This window comes from Mastigoproctus giganteus, chromosome 7, assembly GCF_048544385.1.
Source record: "Mastigoproctus giganteus isolate SK-2022 chromosome 7, ASM4854438v1, whole genome shotgun sequence".
NCBI classification, from domain to species: domain Eukaryota; kingdom Metazoa; phylum Arthropoda; class Arachnida; order Uropygi; family Thelyphonidae; genus Mastigoproctus; species Mastigoproctus giganteus.
In genome coordinates, this window is record NC_143581.1 from 213225388 (window position 1) to 213243772 (window position 18385).

The 18385-nt window shown below is 38.7% G+C and overlaps 1 protein-coding gene across 2 annotated transcripts in view; it reads right to left on the minus strand.

The window, feature by feature from the left end:
- The window catches only part of LOC150083656 (NADPH oxidase 4-like), a 140486-nt gene extending 123580 nt beyond the window's left edge, over window positions 1-16906 (minus strand). For both annotated transcript variants that reach the window (XR_016547184.1, XM_090377424.1), the window contains exons 1-2: window positions 16324-16906; window positions 970-1065 (exon numbers count right to left, since the gene is read on the minus strand). Coding sequence is in view for 1 of the 2 variants with exons in the window: in XM_090377424.1 (XP_090233550.1) it covers window positions 970-1065; window positions 16324-16386 (159 nt within the window). In the remaining variant the exon portion in view is untranslated. The remainder of the gene's footprint in view (window positions 1-969; window positions 1066-16323) is intronic.
- Window positions 16907-18385: the final 1479 nt, after the last annotated feature.

Genomic DNA, 18385 nt, shown 5'->3' on the forward strand with positions numbered 1-18385 from the left:
ATCCCTCTCTTGAACCATTTGATCCCTCTCTTGAACTGAGAAATTATCGGTGAGCCTTTTTTTTTCTTTTGTTATCTGAAATGGATACATTGTCTAATTTTCGTTATCATGGTTTTTCCAATTGTATGAACCAAAAGTTAATGACCGATTCTGAGCAGTTTTGTGTCATATCCATTTTTTACCTGTTGCCAATTTCGAAAAACCGAAACTGACAAGTCAAAAGTCCAGTTTCGGTTGAAACGCCATCTACTGTTGGAAAAGCATCAATTTTATTTGTTTCGAATTCTTTAATCATAAATTCAAGTTTCTTTACAATGGGTAGGCATGCCATCTGGCACAATTATGTTTGCCATAAGTGGTACAAACATACCACAGATCGCGAACTATGCAAATACCTATATTAGTAGAGAGACAACTTCGATTTACTATTAGTAATGACAAAACAACCCAGGGGCTCACATCTGGTTAGTATGGGCTTGGCACACCCAGGGTCCTGAGCTGGATATCATCATCCTTCTCTTTCTTGGTGATTCCCTTCTTCTTTTGACACTCTCTCAGGGTAACTCGGGAATTTTTTTTTTTTTTTTTTTTGGCTGGTGCAGCATAAGCCTCAGGATATATTAGCCTGAGGCTTACGCTAATAATAATGCAAGAAAGCAAGCTTATACAGTATCAGCCAAAAAAAAAAAAAAAAATCCCATTTCACCTATCTATTCCTTTCAATAGTTTGTCTAGTTCTTCCTTGAATTTATTTACGCTGTCAACTTCCACAATAACAGATGGAAGTTTGTTCCAGCAATCAACCACTCACTGGCTAAAGGCAAACTTCTGCACATCTGTTCTACAGAAGTAGTATTTCTATTTGGCACGAAGCTAATGCACGGTAGCTATCGGATAGTTATGTTACCACGTATTAGCAAATTCATAATACATTTAATTAATGAATCAATGCAGTTGATTTGTACTTACCCCAAGCATTTGTCGAAGATAATAGTATTTTGGTTCTTTCTTGTAAGTATAGTAAGTTGACCAAAAGATGGCGCTGTTTACACTAAACCAGGCAATCTGAAAAATAAAAATGGTGTATATAATTAATGTTAATTTATTCACTGAATATTCAAATAAAGCTGCGTTGTTTGGAATAAGTTTGTTTAGAATAAGCGCCGAATCAGCAAAGACCATCAGTGTGCGTAAATTCATGTATTCTGTAGCCGGATAACCTGCCTGCGGGATGAAGACCCAGAGAAGGGAGTGAAAAAAGAAAAAAGCACACAATCATTGTATCTTATGCTGTGCTTAAATAAACATGCAATTATATATTAGGTATTCGTTTGTTCATTAAATTTAATAATGAGAATGTCTCTTGTCTGTCAATATCGTGAGAATCTTTTAAATTATGTGTGATTTGCAGGCTGCCAAACAAAATATAGAAGACCATGTTTTCTTAACAGTGTAATGGTTTTGCTGCTTGCTCACTCATTTTGAAAGGTGGATGCAAATCTGGTCAGTGAATGGAAGCATTTTTAAAAACACTACCGACTTAGCCAATACCACTTAATAATTGGTTTCAAATATTTTTATTAGCTGGCTTATGATACTGACAAGCAAGAGACATAATTGACAGGCAAAAGATTTAATGAAAAAATGAATACCGAACATACACTGAGAAGCCATTTTATTAACTGCAGCTGCCTAATAGCGACTAGGTCACACTTTAGCCCTCAGAACAGCCTGAATTGGTCGTGGTGTGGTCTCAACGAGGTGTCAAAAGCGTGCTACGGGGATACTGATCCATGTTGACTCAATTGCTTCCCACATTTGTTGCAAATTTTATGGCTGCGGATCAAATGAGCTCTTCATTACTTTGAAGAGCTAATTTTTACCTCATCTCATAGGTGCCTAGCAGAATCGAGATCTGGTGACCATGTTTTTAGAACTATTTCTGTACAATTCCGGCCTTGTGACTTGGAGCATTAACATGTTGGAAGAATCCATTCACAGATAGAAATGGCGCACTATGGTCATAGTTGCCGATGCGCCCAATAAATCCCGAAACAAACAAACAAACAGATAGAAACACTATAGCAATGAAGGCATGCGCCTGTTTGAAAACAACAATTTTTAGGTAATCTATAGCATCTCAGTGTTGCTCAGCTAATATCAAGGGACCCAGTGTGCACCACAAAAACACTCCTCACACCATTACACCGCAGCTACCAGCCTGCAGGATGGATCTATGGACAAAACTGGTCCATGAGTTGCTGCTATCTCCGTATTCTTGTGCGCCCATCAGCGTGAAGAGACCGAGATTCATCAGACCAGCCAACGTGTTTCTAATACTCCACTCTCCAACATTGGTGGTCCTGATTCCACTCTACTGTACCTTGTTTTCTACTTACAGGAGTTGAATCCGGTTCGGTCGCTTGTTGAGATAACCCATCTCTGACAAGGTACGATAAGTTGTACGTTCTGAAATGCTTCTTTGATTACCTGGTTTTACTGACTTTCTGTTATCCAATACACATTTGTTAGCCTCCGTTGATCTGATGCATAAACGTTTCCGACAAGCGGATCGCTGTTGGATGGGTGTTATTTGGTTATCAGACCAATCTCAATACACCCGAGACACAAGTTGTACGCGTAAATCCCAAGAGGGTTACAGTTTCCGAGATGCTCATACTGGGGCTTCTGGCCCAACTATCATGGCACATTCTAAGTCACTATAATCTTTCATATTACCCATTGTTTCACTGAATTGCTCACTAGAGCGCCCTGCTTATCTGTTTGCGCGAGTAGCACAGTGGTATCGTGACCGTCCTCCCCACACCGGGTGGAAAAGGCCCGGGTTCGAATCTCGTCGATGACGCGAGGAACTTTAATTGGCTTTTTTCACTCCACGGCTGAGTTAGTCGGTCTCAGGCGTAGATAGCAAGGCTTTTTTCCCCCCGGCAACTTGGGTTTTTCGTCCAGCAAAACAGGCAAATCGACCATAGAACACACGCAATTTACGAACATCATACACAATGCAAGGCAGATGAATTTAATTATTCGGGTGGCCTAAAAAAAATCAAAAGAAAAAAAAAAAATCCCTGCTTCGCATCTGCTGGGATGCTGTTAATGAAGGGGTGAGCCATGTATATATACAGTATATTCAATGGACACAGTAAGGTTAAGTTTGAAAGGTTATTGCAACACTTTGTTTGGCCATATTTCTGTAGGAAATTAGTGTAATATAGAAATTAGTGTTATATATTATTTTATTTATGTATTTATTTTATTCGTTGCCAGCAGTCTTACATGTCAATTTCATGACATGTAAGACTGCTGTGCAGTAAAACCAGTGCGCAGATAACATGCCATTATATTATAAATTATTTTACTGGTTTATTTATTTGTTTATTTTTTCGTTGCTGGCAGTCTTGCATGTCAAGTTTATGAATAAATCAGAGATGCAGACGACATGCCAATCAATTGTCATTTGTTTTCATTATAAATTGCAATATACACTGCTTGACAAAATTAAGAGAACACTTAGAAAACGTGGTGTAACTCGTGCAGCTTGCGGTGAAGCGGGACAATATTTGGTACGGTGGTGTACCATAGAATAATGATGAAATGAGGGGTCAGCAAGAAACTTCGGGCAGGTATAATAGACATTTGTAGGGGTTGTATAAGAATTACCATAAAAGGTCACATTACAGAAGTCTATACAAGATGCTCGAAAATACGGTCACACGACAACAGTACGGCATATAATCCCCTCCAACTGCTAAACAAGTCTGACAGCGGTGAACAAGGGTTCATCGCTGTCAGACTGTAATAAGGGTGTCTATAAGATTCTGTTCTGTGGCAACAAATTCATTCTTCAACCAAATTAGACCTTACCTCACCAAGTGACCAAGGAGTTGGCTGTCGGCGTGCAGTGCTACACTCAAGGGCGTCCCACACATGTTGAATTGGATTTAAGTATGTGATCATGCTGGCCATGGCAGTCATTGGATATCTTCAGTTTCAAGATATTCCTCCACCACGAGCTCTGTGTCCAGTGGCGTTGTCGTGCATGAAAAGAAAATCTAGGCTAACCGCACCCCTAAAAAGTAGCCCATCACGTAGGGTTAGAGAATCTCGTGTAGGTATCACTGCGTTGTTACGGTACTACTATCAAAAACATGAAGAGGGGTGCGGCTGTTGATCATTATTCCGTCTCACACGAGAACACTGCCACCTTAATTGTTACTTTCTCGAATGTTGGAGGGATGGTACATTCCTCGTTGTCTCCAGATGAAATAACGTCTAGAATTTGTAGGCTAAAACGGGACTCATCAGAGAACGGAACTGTACCCTATTTGTCCGGGCTCCAAGTCACATGTTCCTGGCAACAGTTTTGACGACTGTGGTGGTTTGGGGTTAATGGAATAGAGTCCACTTGAATTGGGCTTCTTAATACAGTCCAGTTGGAAATGTTTTTACTTGCTGCTGCAGCAACCTCAAGAGACAGTTGATGACAGGACATTGCAGGGTTCTGTCTTGCTGTTAGAGCTAGATTGCGGTCTGTTCTGGTTGACGTAGTCCTCGGGCCACCTTGGCCAGCTCTTCTTATGATGGTTCCTGTCTCCTGAAACTGTTTCCGTACTGCCTAAACATTAAGCCAATGTGCCACCTCTACTTGCGACTGCCAGCTTCAAGTCGTCCAACGACCTGCCATCTCGAAGAATCATCTAAACCAGTGCTACTCAAAGTGTGGTCCGCGGACCGGTTCCGGTACGCGAACTGTTTGTTTCGGTCCGCGACGATTTGTATTTTGAAAAGTACCGGTCCACGACGGATTAGAAATAAAAGAAACTGGTCCTTCACCACAGATAGCTTGAGAAGCACTGATCTAAACGGCGATGACTTGCCACCATTCACCCACTGAGCAAGCGAAAAAACGGAAATATAAACCAGATCGATTTCTATTAGATACTCGGAATTTGCATTCCAGGATGCCTATTATATCAAATATTCGTTTTCGGCGACACTGTTCGCAATCAAATAGTAATAAAAAACATTTTGTTCTTTTAATTTTGTCGAGCAGTGTAGTTGCTATATTTCACTAGCTCTCTAAGATAGGCTCTTTCGCAATATGTAAAAGAAAAGAATGCGGTACTCTTAACCTCGTCCACTGAAACACTCAGTCCCACATGTACACACACATATATATATATATATTTATTATTATTTTTTTTTTTGTTCACTCTTAAGTAATATAATTCATCACCCCGAAGCGTAGCCTATTGCTAATGTAATGCAAAAAAAAAAAAAAAAATCTTTCGCTTCATGAAATAACGGAATTCGTAGATTTTTTTTTTTTTTTTTATGACATACAGAGCAGCTCATCGTGGTGTCTTTCATCCCTGCTCTCTTCGGCTGTGCAAGATGACCCCGGCACGAAACGGTCTTGACTAAATGAAGTTCCACGATGAAGTAGCAACTAAATTAACTAGATTTCCTTCACGGCAATTTCACGAAGACAAACGGGTGATGCTTTTAAAAATATGGCCACCCACAGGCACAAATAACATGCATTAGATTTTGGGTGGTCGCTGTGCTTGGTTTGTCTATTTTAATTATAATACAAAAAAAAGTGCGTTTTTTTACACCCATAAAGAAACAGTGTGGTAAAAAATTAACCATTCTAATGAATTTTTGTGTTTAATTAAAAATACCTGTCACTGGACTAGTGCCATGCATAACCGAATGATTAATAATCAAGAGAAATGAGTTCATTCTAATGATAGTGAAACTTCATCTGGTTTACAATTTTAATTATTAATGCAATTAATAATTAAAATCAAAAACAAATAAAATTTATGTATACAAAAATTTACACTTTTCTGTTACAACAACATCAGTTTCTTCCAAACCAGCTTTCCACAAATACACGAAAGTAATAAGCTAAGGAAGAAATCTGTTATCCTCCAAACATTTACATGATATATACTTGTTATCTTAAATATCCTCAACAATAAGAACTAGACGTCTAGATGGGAAAAACTAGTAATATAAATTGACTTGAAATAAGGATTTATTATTGGTGCGGGAAAAGCTAGGGCTACAAAAGCGAGAGATAAAATCAAAAGACCGTTCAAGCTACAATATTCAAAATTTATAAGTGGCCAGAACACTGAATGTTCACTTCAAGAAGGAGTAGCTGTCGCATAAAAACGACTGAAGTGCTTTACTAAGATATTAGGATTCTACACAAAAATCAGAAAGAGACTTCGGTGGTGTCTGAGTTGATATAGAGGCTCTGATAAATCCTGATTTTGTCTTTTCTACAGACGGCAGGGTTAGAATAAGAAAAAAAACCCACGTCTGACTCTCTAACTGAGTATGAGATGATGGATCCATCATGTATTATAGCTTTTGTATAATCTACGAGGATCGGAATAATTGTGGAGAATGCTCTCCATTACAGAGTCAACTGATATCATCACTACATCAAAGCATATGCGCTTCCTGAGCCTCAGCTCATCCGCGCTTTATTTCTCTATACTGTCAATTTAGAAATTTTCGATCCTTGCTTGATAAATCAAACTTTAGGGATACATTACCGCCCCTGCCCCGAGGAGGTGGATCTGTACTATCTAAAACTTTTATTTCAAACTTATAAACTTCAAAAGCATAACTCTTGTTAATTGTGATTCTTGTTAGAGCAACACAATAAACTCTAAAATTGCAACTCAATATATTTTTATACTTTTTATAATATTTTTATATATTTTTTCATCAAAATATAAACAATATAAATCCAAACTCTGTAAACAGTAAAAAAAATATAAAAACTTCTAAAACATATTTACATATATACACACACTATTTACAATCTTCTAATTCTATTCACATCATTTACAAATTCAGCAGCAAAAGCATTATACCAATCCCTGTTCTTAAATAAGTCACTCCAGGTGTACGAGTCGGAGCCAATATGCCTAATAAATCTATATCTGTCTCTGAATACTGTGTCTCATATATTGTTTTAATCCTCAGTATCCTCCATCAATCCACAAGAACACATTGGATTATTTTCAACACTTAACTCCACCAGGCTTTTCTTCATACCATGGCCTGTTATAATCATAGTCATAAAAGTTTCAAGACCCGGTCAAGATTGAATCTCTCTCTCTCTCGTGGTTTTCACCCCAGGAAGAAAGGCAAAGATGACACGACCCCTCGTAGAACCGTTCCATCTATCCTGCCATATACTATCAATTTTCTCCTGCAACGTTTTCTCGATTTTCAAATCATTTCTCCCATACGCATTTCCACCTTCTCTACATGATCTCGTCCTCATTACCTCCATCCTCTTATTGATCTTAAATGCATATTCTAATGTTATTTTTATCACTATTAAATCAATCGGTTCTTTCCCTGAAACAACTTGCAGGGCATCATTCGAAACGGTTCTGCAGGCCCGCGTCTCCGCCAGAAGGGCAAATCTCTGTTCTGGAATAAGACTTCTCTTTATATGGTTATTACTAGCCCAATGTCCCCATACGCCACATTCATAAGTCACAATAGACACGAAATACATTTGTACATGAGCTCTAAGGACTTGCCTTTAACTCTCCAATCTACCCTTAATTCTTTTTATATTTGAATAAATCATTCTTATAAATCTCTCAACTTCTGCACATGACCAAGTTGGCATATGTTACCGGAGTACCAAATATTTTAGCAGTTGGCCTTCTTCCTTAATTTACTTTTCATTTGAGCAGAACCATGCGAGTCTTATTCATTGAAACTTACATTTTATGGACCTCTGCCCATTTCTCTACCTGCCCCATTGCTCCTCTTGTCCTTTCTTCCAATTGTTTTCTAGACCTACCATCAACAAATCATCCGCATATGCTACTAGCTGACAACCTACCCACTCCTGAACCAGTATCTCGTCTAGGACTATGTTTCATCTATAAGGGCCAATAATTGACCCTTGAGAAGCACCTCGAGTTATCTCTTGAGTAACCTTCCCATATTTTTAAATCAAAGAAAATAAACTTTTTTTTTTATTTAAATAATCCTTTAGGACTCCGTACAACTGCCAAGTACATTTCATTTTTCATAATCTTGCCAAAAAACTCGGCCACCACATCTGGTCAGATGTCCCCTTAAAGTCTATAAAAATACCCAGGACATAGTTTTCAGAAGTATCTTGTACATATGACACCATTTTAACTACAGAATCTTCAGTAGACTTGCTCTTCCGGAAACCAAACTGTCTAGGGCTACTCATACCATTACTCTCATAATATTGATCCAACCTATTCATTAAAATCCTTTCAAAGACCTTTTTTATATTTTTATATGTTGTTAGCAATTACTGGTAACAATGCTACATGTCTCTATTCTGGTATATAAGTCAACTGATTTATCTGAAAGATTGCTGATAAGAAAGATAAGAAAGATTGCTGTATATTTAAGATTTATTGATCGATTTATAGGATTTTAGGAGCATCAGCGACTAAGGCCATATTGCTTCGTATATACTGTCTGTAATTGCGTGTGTTTCTTTGTCGATTTGCTGGACGAAAAACCCGAGTTTCCGGAAGAAAAAGCCATACTACCCTCGCTTGAGACAACCACGTTATGAAGAAAGAACCATAAGAATTACTCACGTCATCGACGGGATTCGAACTCTGGTCTTTTCCAACAGGTGTGAGGATGACGGCGATTTTACCAACTGTGCTACACACGAGGGAGTATATTTAAGAAATTTGTCACATCATGTAAAATGTGCAGTGCTTCAATTTAAAGTCACCTTCCCTAGGTCCTCCGTAATAGTATAGTGGTTTCAGAATTTGTAATTCGTTTGACGAGTCCTAGATTCGAATCACATCGATGGCTGGAGAAATTTCTAAATTCAATCAGGACTGAGGTGAATTAGGAGTATACGACGTACCATGCTCCTCACTATCTCTAGGGCATGTTAGTACTGCACTGTTAGTACTCCTGCCCTCCAGTTCTTGGTAGGCTTCCTTCACCTTGATCTGTAGGTCATCCGAAGCGGGCTATCCTGCTGTCTTAAGAAAAATATTCCAACCACTGTCCTAAATTACAATGTGAACCTGGCAATTGAACCCGAAAATTGAAAAAAGAAACATTTCTAATCACTTTTTATCAGATCTGGTAGGTGCGTTGGGATTCCACTCTTAAAGGTCTTTTCACAAAGGGATTCATTCCTCCAATAACTTTCACCATCCCTAAGCCTCCACTCTGGTTTACTCCTAGTCTCTACCTCAATTCTCACTGGCCATGGCTCACTACACGTCAAACTTGCTGAACTTGGCATCCTCGAAGATCCTTACTGCTCCTGTGGGCTGGGAATATATGCTTCCAGAAAGCTGGGAGCATATATTGTGCCACTGCCCAAGCTATGAAGATTCCAGAGCGCGTCTTACCACATCCATGAGAGGGCTTCCATCTGGACAAGAGCACTTATTTCTCGCTGACCAGGACTTCCGGGATACTCAAACAATTATTTACAAAATGAAACCAAAAAAAAGATACCTATACAAATGAAAACATTACAATACAAAGGAGAGATCTCTCCACAAGAGTTAGATCTGATTGAGCTGGCTTAACATAAGATAAAAAAAAAAAAAAAAAAGAAGTGAACTGCAGCCCTTATCAATCCATTGCAGGATGGAAGCCTCCTCAACAATTCATGTAGAGAGAAATGGGCCATATCTGCCACGCTGGTTCAGTGAGAGTTGTCAGATCGACCGTATTCAGCAGTCAGGTGCTTGAACACCGGTCTATTCAAAGAGCGTATATACTGCATTCTCGCTCCTGACCACTCGGCTATGGAGGCCTAATCTTAACATAAGAGCACCAGCTCAATCAGACAGAAGCAGATGAGTCATTGCCGAATAGTCGTAGTATTCATAATTTTTTCCCGGTATCTCCGGTCAACGGCGAATTTGTTTAGGTCGGCGTCATGAGCCTTGAACATCTTCTGAGAGAGGAACCTGTCCGAGAGAGATAGTCGTGCTGAACGCGGATAGAGCTCCGAACTATCCCTTAGGGCAGCAGCGGGAATCCTCCAACCACAGATATCCCAGAATGAAGGTGTTACAATTATGCCTATTATCATCTTGACTGTTGCTAGAAGGCGTTGGTCGTCGATTAAGGTGAGAAGCCGTGGAATCTCGAGAGAGTCAGCAAGCTGCGTAGTGCGAAACAGAGCTGGAAGATTGTGCTTCCTGTTGGTCCACTATAGGAGCCAGAATTCTGCTGCAAAGAGTGTTCCTCAAATGTAGGAACAATCTCAGGAGCAACCTGAGAATCCAGACCAACTTGATTCCAGCTCAATCTGAAGATTAATGCCGAATCTCGACAATCTACACGGACTTGACTATGTAATCATCTAACCTACACAGGGTAGAGCATCACCGTATACCTTGTTGTGGGACAGGTGGAACTGTCATCTTTGGATGACCCACAGCACTATTGCATTCATCTTTGTGCGGTACCCTTTCCGTGCAATCTTTTTTCCTTTCCCTGGGCTTGGATGGGCTCCCCAATCCAGAGACAGCCTAACTTTTCCCCCCTCACTCATCTGGAGGATGCCTTCTTTCTTGGTCTTCCCTTCTCACCTGCCTTTACTCCCCACTTTCAAACTATCTCCGCCCTCACACTTCAGTTCAAGTCCAATGTCAGCAAATATCTTCTTTCGTCTTCTCAACCTCCAACTCAAGTACGGTACTAAGTATTATAGGTTCTAATACCTCTCGTATTTGGGGTTTTCATAAATTTTTTTTTTCCCTAAGGCATCCCTAGAAAGCTCAGGCGAATCTAGGGATTGCCTCTAGCCAGAGTTCTTTCCCTCTTTTAAACTGCCTGGCCTCCACGGGGTTAGTATCGGGCAACGTGGGGTTCCACAAGGGGACCCCGCGACTAAACGGCCAGATGAACAACAAAGCCCAACGTTACACTGCACAACCCTTCACTTACACATTCATATTCTGGCTTTACAGGGAGGAACTGTATGCATAACAGAGTACTATGCGGAATTGGGGGAGACCACCGGTGTCGCCAGACAATAAACACTTAAATAGGATTCCCCACGAGTTATTCCGGGTTTTTCAGCGCACACAACACGCAAATCGCCCATGAACACACAATTTACAGACATACTACACAATGGAGCAATATGGCCTGGGTTGCTGAGGCTCCTAAAAACTAACAACAGCAACCTTCTCTGGACCTCTCCAGTTCCCATTACGACGTACATGGGCATGTAGTTTGCTACTCTCATCACTGAAAAAAAAACTACAAGAATTACTATTATACTGCTTAAAATGACACTAGAAATCTTTCAGCCGCTAGTTGTATCCATTAAAGTAAAATCTGAAGTTCTCTTTCTAATATTTTAGCAGAGCAGTGCATATGGCAATCCCAAAACAACAAATTCGCCAGGAGGATTACATAATTAGTTACTGTCTTAAATGGAAATGCATGATAAATAATAAGACGACACCCAACGCCTCACGACCAAATTCACGCCAGAGTCAGCGCTTACAACGTAAATATTCTTATTTGATATCTCAAATAACACTTATTGTAATCGTTTATTTCTATAATCCCTCTTAACGTTATCACCAATTTTGGTCTGAATCGGATCAAAGTATTTACAACTTTGTTTTCCATAATGAGATATACCAATTCTTGAGTACTGTATATCCAAATAAAAGAGAGAATCCAAATGCAGGTAAGTACAGTGACTCATGAAACAGAGAGCAACTACCAAATATAAATAAATCATTATTGAATATTTGCACCGAACTTTATAGAACATTTATTTATTCTTTTAGAACATTAGGTCAAGATTTACTATTTTCCATGACCTTAACCTTTGACTTCCTCTAAAGAAGTTGTCCTTATCCAAACACACAAATGATGAAAACAATTGAAAATCTGAAATATTGTGACGCATCCTTATCAAAAACATTGGAGAAAAGGACACTAATAATAATATAAAGGCTCTTTATGTGCAGTCAATTCTTATCGGAAGAAATAGGATATTATGCGCCACGTCCTTGGTAGAAAATGGGAGGATGGGGAAAGAGAGAGAATCTCTAAAGCAAGAGAGACGAGTTATTTTGGAAGCTGATTTTTATCAGTTGCTTCCACTCATGCCAAAAGGTCATGCTAAGCCTAATCTCGCGTTCTAAAGATTTAAACAACAGCTGACTCCATAGCTCGTATAGCCGCCGTGTCGATTATTCCTTTTCCTCGATTTACCCAAGCGAAGTGGAGAAAAAACCATTTCCCACCATAATTAACTTGTCTGCCCTTCACTGCAAAATTGCGGTCAAAGCCCCATTATGAAACGAAAGGACGCCAGATTCTGTGGGAGCTTGCTATACTACCCTCATACTGCATGCCTTTTCATAACTTTATTATGATTCGTCACACTAGCATCAAAGAGGGAAACGCCCGATGCTAGTGTAGGATGTACACCCTGACCTCTGGATAGAGAGAACAATTTGCAATAAAATAACAGCTATGACGTGACTGAATTTTTCGGTTCCCAAAACGTTTCCTGTAACCGAGCACGGTAGATGTTTGGTTTACAATCATTAACCTTGCAAAAATATTGAAATATGTCAACCATTTCTGCTTGATCAGTTGTTTGGTAAGCGGCTGTTGATTTGTTGAGGGGCCACTAGAAAAATTCCCCCTTACGAAGTCTTTCCCCCATCATACGTAAGATTATCAATAGCTTGACAATCTCACTGTATGATAATCATTCGCGCTGATTTCTACTGATCATGATAAATTTCTAATTTTTTTTCTTTAAATTGATTTTAGATAAACTAACATTATTCAATAACATTACATTTTTTAAATGCTGAATTAAAATCTAACTACTAATTATCCTATTTTAGGCAATTTAACGGTATTAAATAAGGTTAGGTTACCTAAAATAGGTTAATCAGTAGTTAACTTTTATTTAAACATTTAGGAAACGTAATGTCACATACCCATTGCTACAGTGTAAAGAGTATGTCATATTGCAATCAGAACTTTTTAATTATCTAACTTATTAAGGTAACTTACTATATGATTATGTTACCTAAAATATTAAAAAAAAAAATAGTTGGTTTTTAATTAAGCATTTAGGAAACATGTTTAGGATTAGGTTATCTAAATTGGGTATGGGGCTCGGAGTGTGAGTGCAGTAACATACGCGTTTGAGTGGACCGGCTGAAAATCCAGAAATAACTCAGGAAAAATTCCTCTCCCTCCTTACGCCTGAGATTATCTAACTACAGCTCCGATTATGATTTTGAAAATGCAATGCACTTTTTTTTTTTTAGTTGTTTTGAAAGACCATACTTTAAATCTTCATCACAAACCAGAACCTCCACCCATCTTTGTCAGGAGTTCCGGCATAAAGGGGCCTCTGTGTAGATATTCATGCACTCTACCTTTGACCGTGCAAACATTAGTCTGTGTACGTCTTCACTCAAACAGATTGCGCAGATCAACCTGCTGCCTAGCAATTCCAGTCAGCAGATAAAGTAAACGCTTGTCGGTTTCATCAGACAGGCGAAAAGAGGCAGACGACGGCATCTATAAATCAATGGAAGTGTGTCGTCGTTTCGGCATCCAGCGTCCGTGGGCGAGTCGACGCACACGTGACGAATAAGCAGTTGGCGTTCCCCTTTGCTGATTGTAAATGCATGCCGCTTTCTGGGAGTGGGTGAACACAACACCAAAGGGTTCCAGTTCAGTTTGGAATGGTATTGCTATTCTGTATACAGGCAGGGAAAGCTATGTCTGAATATTGTTTATGAAACATTACAACGGACAGAGTAGACATTGCTGGGATGTTTATTACTTAATTAATAGTTGTGCTACAAAGATGATTCATCATCGGTTAAATTTATAAGCATTGAAATACACAACCTTGAACCTCATATTAGAGTCAGGGTCGGTACGCTCCTTACTTCAAAGAAAAATAGTCAAATACGTCATGCTGACATTTAGGCATCTGCATCATCAATCCAAGGTCGATTTATGTGATGATCACAATAATGAAACGTATTTTTTAGACTTTTTCTTTTCTTTTTGAAGTAATTAAGTTCCAAAACGTATTATACACACTCTTTATAAATTTGTATAGCAATTAGATAATATTTAAAGCTGAACATTTTATATAAAATCATTAAATCATACTCTGTTGAGGACAACCCCCCCCCCCCGGCCGTCCCTGCTATTTACTCTTCCGGAAATCCAAAATAATTCACAATGTGGCCGAAGGCAGTAAATAGTAGGGAAGCAGTGATCCTGTTTATTCGGGGGTGGAGGTGGAATTCCCACACATCCGGAGAACGTAAAAAGAAACGTTACATAGTTGACTTTCCTTTCCCAGAATCCTTTAGTGAGACTAGCGTGTACTAAAAAAAAAATTCCTTCCTATTACTTAAGTTAAACACCGATAATTAAAATTTCTTTTCGCACACCGTTCACTGCACTACCTAAAAAAAAAAAAAAAAAAAAATGAAAGAAAGAAAAGAATAAAAGTAAAACCAGTCAATTAAAAATTCACACGTAAAAGTCGTTTGCTATCGCCTGAGACAACGTGTTATCAATCATGTCATGCACAATGAAGCACGCGATGAGTAACACGTGATCTTGTCAATTTCATGCCGAGTACTGATAAATTTAACGGTCGCCGAATCAATTCGAGCCATCGCTTAACATACTTTTGAAACAGCACGAAAAACTTTTTTTCTTTCGCTAATTTCAGCAACAAAAGAAATTAATAGACTAAATGTGTTTATTACTTAAAAAAAAAAAAAAAAAAAAAAAGACTACCCAGTTTGTTACTAATTAACTGAAGAAAACGTGGTTCTACTATTCAGCAGAACACAGTAAAAGGCTAATGTGTTACGTGTATGCTGTACAGAATGCGTTGAATAACACCGTGAATTAGTCTGGTTGATTCTAAGTACTGCGAGCATGCACTGAATTAAATTTTTTAAAATGTAGATCGTGCACTGTATCGCATTTTATCACCGTATTTACAGCATTATGAACCAGCTTCTTCAAGATAACTTTCTACTTTTGAATCTGAGTGATGGAAAGTCGAAAGATGTCGGTTTCTCACTATTGAATCTTTAGTGACTGTTAAAATGTCGGTTTCTCACTATTGAATCTTTAGTGACTGTCGGTTTCTCAATAATCTTTAATAACTGTCAAAAATGTCTGTTTCTCATTAAGCTTTAGTATCTGTTAAAATTTCGGTTTCTCATTATTGAATCTGTTAACACGTCAGTTTCTTATTATTTGAATCTTTAGTAACTGCTAACTTGTCAGCTTCTCATTATTGAATCTTGAGTAACTGCTAACATGTCGGTTTCTCATTATTGAATCTTTATTAGCTGCTACCATGTCGGTTTCTCATTATTGAATCTTTATTAGCTGCTAACATGTCGGTGTCTCATTATTGACTGTTAAAAATGTCGGTTTCTCATTATTGCATCTTTAGTAACTTAAAAATGTTGGTTTCTTATTATTGAATGTTTAGTACTGTTAAAATGTCGGTTTCTCATTATTGAATGTTTAGTACTGTTAAAATGTCGGTTTCTCATTATTGAATCTGTTAACACGTCAGTTTCTCACTATTGAACCTTTAGTAACTGCTAACCTGTCAGTTTCTCATTATTGAATCGTAGTAACTGTTAAAATGTAATTTCAACAATATTTTGTTGAAATTGTCTCTTTCCTGCTATTGACTTATTTTAATTCATAGAAATCTCTATATCTTGAATTTCATTAACAACGTAAATTGATTATTTCACTAATAGAAATGGAAATTTCTTGCCTTGATTATTAAAATACTGCGTATATTATTTTTTCTGACAATAAAATGCAATGCTATCATAAAACTTTCTTATAAAATATTTTAAATTGTTTTATATAATAAGTTTTTATTTTCCATCGAAAAATTCAAAGATAAAATTACAAAATCGTGGCTAAAATTAATTTGTAAGAAAATTATGGAGCCTCATAGTTGCATCAAATACACCTGCTTCTTTACTTTTAACAACCTAAAATAAAATTCAGCTTGAATGGTTAAAGAGTTATGAAAACAAGGAAAGCGTGTACTGCCAACTATACCAAGGATAGGAGCAAACTCGTCACTCATCTCATATTCCTAGTGAACCAGAGCACGCTTTAACGTAGCTCATGGGGGGAGAGAAGAGGGATCACCTGTCCTGTTTATGTCCGGCTATTTCATTTTTAGCTTGACTTATATCGAGTACTACTTACCAGCAACGCATGGCGCCGAAAGAAAACTTCACAGCGTCGCCGCAGACGAACACAGTTACCCATTCCTTCTCTAGCATGCGTCTGTCACCTCTCGCAGGATTAGCGGCGACTCCGGGACCGTCTTACGGAGCTACGGAGCTATAACTCTTGGGCAATGTTGCGATTTTTCGGTTAGTTTTTACACTGTACTTTCGGTGGGGTACAAAACGCTGTGTACATCTCTACACCACCTGGAAAAAAGGGTAGATGGCCAAAGAAGTCACAATCACATGGTTCTCAAGATATTCGTCGTGTGGACGACACACGTTCTTTATTTTCTTTTTCTTTTCTTTTTTTTTTTTTTCAACAGCAGGCAGAACCGGGACACTCTGCTCTGCTACCTGTACTGTGTCGGACGCCTAGTGCCCTGAATCCCGTAGCACAGTACTGGAAAACGCGCACACCCTTATCAGACAGGGAAACCCTTAGTCGTCATTTCGGATGCATCAAACATCTGAGTGTTTGCCATGCACGTCAGAATTGAACCCGCTGGTGTTCCGTCACTACAGAATAACTCACATAGGCAAGCAGACGAGTTGACCCCTGTTCGTGCACGCGGAAGTACACACTTGGGCTGCCAGACGGCAGAGTTTAGACTCCCAGAAACCCTCGCTTACCGAACACCCTGAGCCAAATGTCAGCTGCTCTTTGACGGCTCCTCCCACTAGTTCTTTGGCGTTTGTAGGGAAGAGAGGACGGTTGGCGATTTTGTATAAAATAATTTTTTGTCATAGCAAGGAGGGTGGAAAGGTGGAATTCGTACAGCGATATTGGGAAAGAGAGAGCGAGTCCAGTTGATGTGATGTGAAGAGTTGCCCTGAATGAGCTTATATGCATATACTATATTACCAAAAGTATTGATGCACTAAGGCATTAGTTCCCAATCGGTGTGCCCGGGCAGATAAGTAGCGTACCACAGATTTTGATACTTCTCACATTCCAAAACTGTTTGAAACACTATACTCGTACACACTTGGAATGTAGTTGATCATGCTAAAGATGAACATGGACTAGGAAGACCGCGTTTTTTGACAACCAGAATCACTCGAGAAGTACAGAAGCTTAAAGGAACGGCTGCCAGTGTGCATTATAAATTATATCTATATTATTTATTTATCATTCCAAGTGACATTACAAATTGACCAATGCCTTCAAACTAGGCAAGTGCCTGTATTGAGGCTGTCACTTTATTTTTATACAAGGGCTGGTGAATAAGTAACGCACTATAAGCTGTAATATCTTTATTATCTGCGATATTGTAACCATATTTCATGTACATAAAAACAGTTTTTCAACTTTGTGAAAATATCACTCAATGTAAGAATCACCAGACTCGCTGCAATTTCTCCAAAGTTCTTTCCAGGCAGTGAATGCACTTTGGTAAAAATCAGGAGGCTGACGTTTGCACCAATGTTTAAGGTCAGAAATGAGTTCCATATCACACTCAAACACCTTACCATGCAGTTATGCCTTCAGTCTAACAAACAAAAAAAAAAAAAAAAAATCTGATGGGGCGAGGTCAGAGCTATAGGCAGGCATTATGGGTGAGGCATTATGCTCCACTCCAGCTGGGCAATCTTTTACAGTGCATCTGTGCTCCTTATGAAACTTAATATCCTGCGATTCAGGTCTTTTGGTTTTCAGAGCTCGATTAAGATCTTCCAGGGACAAGAAGTACAGGGTTGTTGAAATTAAAGTATCCCTATGTAGAGGGCTCTGGAGCGAGTTCTAAGGCTCGTACTGAAGAGAAATTTGGACAACAGGTACAATAAAGAATGCGCTTGCCATTTATTGGAAAAAAAAAAAAAATAGTAAAAAAATTTGTCACTATATGGCGCTGTGGCAATACAAATCACTTGAACAGCTCTACATTGTTCAATGTGTCCTCCATTTTGGTCAACAACAGTTTCCATTCGAAGAACAGCATTTCCTACAGCAGAACCTAACATGTCAATTGGAATAGCCAGCACATGACGTCTAATGATGTCCTTCAGTTCTGCCAGAGTTTGACATCCTTCCTGAT